At 57.0% G+C, this 6548-nt stretch overlaps 1 protein-coding gene across 1 annotated transcript; it reads left to right on the top strand.

Annotated features, from left to right (window-relative positions):
• The first annotated feature begins 778 nt into the window (after positions 1-778).
• On the top strand, positions 779-4761 carry LOC122448243 (cystatin-C). The gene is made up of 3 exons (XM_043479416.1): positions 779-1129; positions 3533-3646; positions 4441-4761. The coding sequence occupies exons 1-3, from the start codon at positions 824-826 to the stop codon at positions 4519-4521; spliced, it is 501 nt and encodes a 166-aa protein (XP_043335351.1). The 5' UTR covers positions 779-823; the 3' UTR covers positions 4522-4761.
• Positions 4762-6548: the final 1787 nt, after the last annotated feature.

Here is a 6548-nt window from a genome sequence, read left to right as displayed (position 1 = left end):
CAGACTTGGACTGGCAATCTATTTCACATATGGTAATGTACATGTTTCAGTGCTATTCTCTCAAATCATCCCACCATCTCCTTCTCCTCCTACGAGTCCAAAAGTCTGTGTTTTATATCTGTGTCTCTTTTGCTGTCTCGCATATAGGGTCGTCATTACCATCTTACACTTTTTAATGTGTCTCCTAGAAAATGTAGTTATGCACGGGTTCTCATTACCTCTCGGTCAAGCAGGGGCTCTCTACAGGCCCCAGACACCCTGGCCAGGGAGAGGCCCCAGCAAGGCGTGCGACTGAATAAGTAAACGAGTTGTGAGAAAGAGAACCCGATGAGCTTCTGTGGCGAAGAACTTCCCCGGGACAGGGCGCATCCGAGGTCTTCCTCCCTCTGCCTCGGAAACCTCAGCAGTGCTCTCAGTGGACTCCTAGAGGCGGAGCAGGCGCCCGGACGGCCAGGAGGCCGAGACGCCTTCTCAGACCAGGAGACAGAGCTCGGCGCACAGGTTTCGCTGGCCCGGAGCGGGGACACCCTCTGAAAGACCGCGGTGAGCCGGCTCGAGGAGCGCCGGGGCACAAGATCTGGACCGGGACAGGCTGGGGGCGGATGGGGACCACGGGAGGAGGACTGGGCTGGGGCGGAGCGCTGGGCTGGGAAAGAGCTCTGGGCTAGCAAGGAGCGGGCAGGGTAGCGCAGATGGAGAGTCCCGGAGCGCTGGGGCTAGGGCGGAGGACGTGGGCGGGGCAACTGGGCGGAAGAGGCGGGGCCAAGTGGGAGGGGCGGGCGCGGTCCACCACGGCCCGGCCATAAAGGCGCCGCGGGCCGCGATGCGGTGCTTGGACCCGCGGATCGCCACTCGGCTGCAGTCTGTTTGCATCCAAGAGACCATGGTGGGCTCCCCGCGCTCCCCGCTGCTCCTGCTGGCCGCCCTGATCGTCGCCCTGGCCCTGGCCGTGAGCCCCGCGGCCGCGCAGGGCCCTAGAAAGGGTCGCCTGCTGGGCGGCCTGATGGAGGCGGACGTCAACGAGGAGGGCGTGCAGGAGGCACTGTCCTTTGCGGTCAGCGAGTTCAACAAGCGGAGCAACGACGCTTACCAGAGCCGCGCGATGCGCGTGGTGCGCGCCCGCAAGCAGGTGCGTCCGGCGGGGCAGGGTGCGGAGACCAGGGGCCCCAAGTCAGGCCGCAGGGTAGGGGCGCGGGGACTCTGCCGCCCAGCAACACCAGAGCCCGGCCCCCGGGAGGGCGAGGCCTGCGCGCAGTCCCCAGCCCTGCCCGGGGGCCCCCGAGCTCGCGCGGGAGGGCAGCCCCCAGCCCCCAGAGGCCCCGGGAATCGCCAAGGATGCAGTTGCGCTTCTCACCCGGGCGCGGCCCGGGACTTTCCCGGCGCCTGCAGCCCTTCGCGGGACTGGCCAGCTTGTTAGGTAGGCGCAGGGGTCACTGGGTCCCGAGGCTCATCGTGAGCTGTCAACTAAATGACCACAGAGGAAGGAAAACTCACACCTGATTGCCCTCCTGCTGCCCAGTGAGTGATTCTTTAAGCACCTTTTCCTTTTAGCTTTTTATTTTGACACAATTTCAGACTTACAGAGCAGTTTCAGAAACAGTACCTAGCATAGAATCACTGTAGATTCTTCGCCCAGATGCCTTAAGTGTTGAAAAGTTGCGGTATTTGCTTGATCCACTTCTTCCCCACGTACCTGTGTGTAGGGATGTACATATATGCATTTGTTTTCTGAAATTTTTGAAGGTGAACACTTATGTGTGTATTTCGTAAAAACAGGCATTTTCTTTCCATAACCACAATTTTGAAAATCAGGTATCAACCCTGATGCTTTGATACACAGGTCTTATTCAGATGTCACTTCCAGTCCCACTGTGTCCATTACAGCCAAGAATATTCCCGGGCCCCCCACCTCAGCCACTGGTCTCCTTTACTCTGGGGCAGCCACCTGTCTGTCTCATGACCTTGGCATTGGTTCTGAAGTGTCTGGCCAGCCATGGCTGAAACAGTCACCAGGTCTAGGTTTGGCCTGATGTTTCCTCGAACTGAGCCTTGAGTCACACAGAAGAGGCGAGTTCCTCTGAGCTTCCTCTCCGCAGGTGCCACTGAACACACCTGGCCTCCCTGTGGTGCTCTCATCATTGCTCAGTAACCTGGCGGTCAGACAGGCCAAACACCCTCCTTGCAGGGGGCATGGCTGCTTTCCAGAGAAGCCGGAGGTTATCAGCAAACAGATGAGTTCATGAGTGGGCCCTGTGGTCTCAGGTGTGTCCCACGGCAGGGGGCCTGGCCTAAGAAAACAAGCTCGTGGACTGTGGCTCATCCACACATCATATCCATAGGATCAGACTCTGGGCTGTGACGTCACACCCCCACCCTGAGATGGGCACACCGTTGCTGACAGCCTGACCTCTACCTGGGGTTCTGGCCAGAGAGGAGCCTATTGTCAGAGTTGGGAAGAGGGCACGAGGGAGAATTAGGAAGGGCTACAGGGCTTTGCACTGGTCCTTGAAAGAAGGCTAGAGGTGAGACCTTCTGGCCTACGTCCCCTTGGAGAGCGGGATGCAGTCACACAAGCAGCGGAAGTGTGGTCCTGCCTGCCAGCCTCAGGGCTTCCTGCTACCTTCTCCTGAAACCACAGGAGATGGGTCAGGGCCACAGCCATCTCTTCTCCCATGGCAGTGGGCTGGTGCCGTTCCCTTTGAATGGGGCTGCTCTCCCCACTTGTCGGGTCCCCTCCAGCCTGCTCCTCTCCAGGGTGATACTAGCTCCTTGGCCATATGGGAAAATGACAGCAGAAAGGGATCATGGTTCCACCAGGTGGGATTGAAGCTGGGTCCCTGCCAGCTTGCTTCTGCAAGTTCTAATCAGGCATGTCTCGAGTGCCCATGTGAGGTTGGAGTTCACATCTCTCCTGTAACCTCAAGTGTAAAAGATGCAGAGGACGTGACATGCTGTCAGAAGTCACACTTGAGAGGAAGGCATGCCAGGCAGTCTGAACATCCGTGAATGTGAAGCTCTTGGTTCTCCCTCTTTGAGGGGGAGTGAATAAACCTGGACTACATACAAGGAATGGGATGCCATGGGCTCCACACTGGGGACTGAAGTTCCACTAAAGTGGCATCACCAGGCAGCAGCCTTCCTGTGGGTGCGGTGTGGGCTATGGCCGCACCTTGTGCTCAGTCCCCGCCCTGGCCCGGGGCGCTGGCTGGTTGCTTGTCGGCACCCTGGCTAGCTCCTCAAAGCTGTGCCTTTTGTTCCTGGACCTGGTTAGCATGTTGGCCTGTGGATTCCCCTTTCTGGGTCCCTGTGGGAGACGCCTGGTTGGAGCAGCTGGTAAAGAAGTTCCAGGGAGGGCCTGGGATACAGGGGCTGTCGGGAGGCCACTGTGCTTCCAGGGCGTGGCCCTGGCAACTTGTGACCATGGACTTGGGGTGTGGTGGGAGGAAGGTAACCAAGTGTGTGTGTGTGTGTGTGTGTGTGCATGTTTGCGGTCACAGGGTGTGCTAAGTGTGTCTGCTCTCCCCATGTCCAGGTCGTGTCGGGAATGAACTACTTCTTGGACGTGGAACTTGGCCGGACTACATGTACCAAGTCCCAGGCCAACTTAGACAACTGTCCCTTCCATGACCAGCCGCACCTGAAGAGGGTATGTGCCTGCTGGGGGCAGGGATGGGGGTGCCCTTGGGGATATGTCACAGCTGCGGCTGGGGGTGTGATGGGGAAGGATGCATGTATGCACATGATGGCTGTGTGTCTATAGGGGGTTTCCACTGGGGAATTGGGGCACCATGTGCTTTGGGGGTTGTTGCCTGCCGGATGGAGGACACAGCTGCGGGTGTTTGCTAGGGAGCAAGAAGGAGCCCTTTAATCCCATCCATGTCCCCCACCACTACCCCAGACAGATTAGAAGGCTTTAGAGGCTTGTAAGGGTCTTCCAGGTGGCACCAGTGGAAAAGAACCCACCTGCCAATGCAGGAGACATAAGAGACGGGGGTTTGGTCCATGGGTCAGAAGATGCCCTCGAGAAGAACATGGCAGCCCACTCCAGTATTCTTGCCCGGAGAATCCCAGGACAGGAGAGCCTGGCGGGCTACAATCCATAGGGTCGCAACGAGTTGGACACAACTGAAGTGACTTAACACGTACTTACGCAGAGACCTGAACCATGCTGAAACCTGAGATGCTACCCACTCACCAAAGCCCAGGCACTACCGGGGGCTTGGCTGGTTCTCGGGGGTCTTGGCCTCAAGGAGAGCTGCACTTTTTGGTTACCCTTCCTAGCCCCCACCTCTGCGGGGGTTTCCTGGACCTGTATCCCAGCCCCTGGGTCCTCCCTCTGGACCTGTCTCAGTGCCAGCGCTCTGGGGGAGAGGGGTTGGGGGGTGCGTCTCAGTCTTTAACTGTAACCCTGACCCACTGTTCCCCTCTTTTCTTTCACAGGAAAAGCTGTGCTCCTTCCAGGTTTATGTCGTCCCATGGATGAACACCATCAACCTGGTGAAGTTTAGCTGCCAGGATTAATAGGGGACTGGGTGTCAGGCAGGCCACTGGCCGCCTCTCACTCACGCCCCTGCAGAGTGCCCACACCTGCGGTGGGTGACTGCCTACTGAAACCGTGCCCGCCCCATACTGCCCCCGCAGACACAGGCTCCTTGGGCATTGTCTGATCTGCCGGGGGCTCTAATTCATGTCTTTCTCCTAATTGCTTTCCAAATGCACGGTGCTCTGCTATTTTACTCAATAAAAAAGTAACAGCAGCTACTCATTGAGTTGCTCACTGTCTCAGAAGGTTGAGAAGCAAGGGTTGATGCTATTACTTTCCCCCTCTCACTGGCTTTGAGGGCAGGCAGGGGACGGGGAGTGGGCATGGCTGGGAGCTGGACCTTCAGCTTTGGTGACTCCTGATGGTCAGACAGGGGAGAGCAGGGGACCTGAGCTGCTGACCCCAGAGACTTGGCTGCTTTGTTTGCAAAATGTCGGACCATGCGCTGGGGCTGGACAGGAGGGCCGGGGAGTGTGATGGAGCCCGAGGCGTGGGCCACCCTCTGAGGAGCTGCGCGTGTGCTGAGCTGATCAGATGGCTGGGATGACTCACTGGTCATGTTCCCTGGAAGCAAAATAAGAAATGGCTTATGTCATCCTCTTTCCACAAACAACTCTGGGCACCTACCAAAAGACAAAGACTAAAAATATGTGTAACTGATGGAAATGGGGCGGGGGGAGTACCCATCAGAATCAAGGTCAGTCAAGGTCAGAATTGGGAGTGAACTAGGAGAGGTTCCTGGGTACGTTTCAGGAGCTGTGGAATCTATAGGGATTTTACTCATTCACACCCCTCCCGCCCTTCTCTGGGCTCCCAGGTGAAACGAGTCTTAGCACAGCTTGCCACGGAAGGCATGTAGAACTTAAGACACACAGTGGACTTTCTTCTTTTCCTAAGGAATGTTTAATCGATAGGAGATGTCATCTGTCAGTGTCACCATCACTGGGTGGCAGAGTGGATATTTAGTGCCCCCAGCTGGGAATGGTCCAGTCCTGCTCCCCGCCCTCATGTTGACCGTTCACCCCAAGGGTGATGCTTCTTCACAAGCTGCCCTTGCAGAGGCTGTTCCCAGATGCCCGCCACACTCAGGGCAGCCCTCCTGTTGTGCCATGCTATCCCCAGAAGGCAAAGTGACAAACAGGACTCACGCAGATGGCTCTAAGGCCAGCACCCTAGGTGCCATGGTGCACCTACTGAACTAGAACTGGGATGTCAGGAAGAGGGTGGGGACTGTTCCCTCTCACCTGCCGCTTCCTGACTCACAGGGCCCCGAGGGCCTCCCCTGTCTCTATCTTCATGTAGTGCATAGCAGAGCTTTCTCACCCCAGATGGGACCTAACAAAAGGGCTTTGGAATTCGAGGAGTGAAAGGTTGCCCACAGGCCTTGCACTGGCCAGATCTGGACTTGGGGCTGGCCCCTACAGGGAGTCAAGGGACTTGTGGACATGGAAGGGAAGGCTGGGGCAGCCTCCCTGCAGAGGCTCTCCTGGGCGGAAAATCTTGACTTTCCACAAGTCAGCCAGCATCCAGGCTGACTTCCCATAAAGTCATCCCTTTGTGATGCTTCCAATGCCCTGTTCCTGTGGAAGTCAGGGCGGTTGGGTCGGGGTGTGCTTCGCTTGGCTCACCTGTCTTCACCCAGTCCCCTGTTGTGCAACCCACACCTCAGGGTTCAGGTGAGCACCACTCCAAGTCCCCAGGGAGCAGGCGGGACTGTCGGTGGGGTGACCGAGAAGGCTTGCTGATCAGGAGGCCACCCAGACCACTGTGTCTGGGGAGGAAATGCAGCTCCTGCAACATTCATCTGCATGGTTGTACTTTTAGGCTTATTTATTTTAAACATAATTAAAAGTGTGGTTAAAAAGCAGGATTCAACTGAGTGAATTTGAAGGTCTTGATTTCACCCAAGGGCTCATGAATGTGGTAGCATCTCATGGAGAGACCTAAGGGCATGCAGAGGAGTCCTAGAACACAGAAGCTTCTATAGAGAGGAGAATGGGCAAGG

The sequence above is a fragment of the Cervus canadensis genome, chromosome 10, assembly GCF_019320065.1.
Source record: "Cervus canadensis isolate Bull #8, Minnesota chromosome 10, ASM1932006v1, whole genome shotgun sequence".
Classification (NCBI taxonomy): domain Eukaryota; kingdom Metazoa; phylum Chordata; class Mammalia; order Artiodactyla; family Cervidae; genus Cervus; species Cervus canadensis.
The sequence above is the reverse complement of the archived record's forward strand: the minus strand, read 5'-3'. Positions and strand labels throughout refer to the sequence as shown.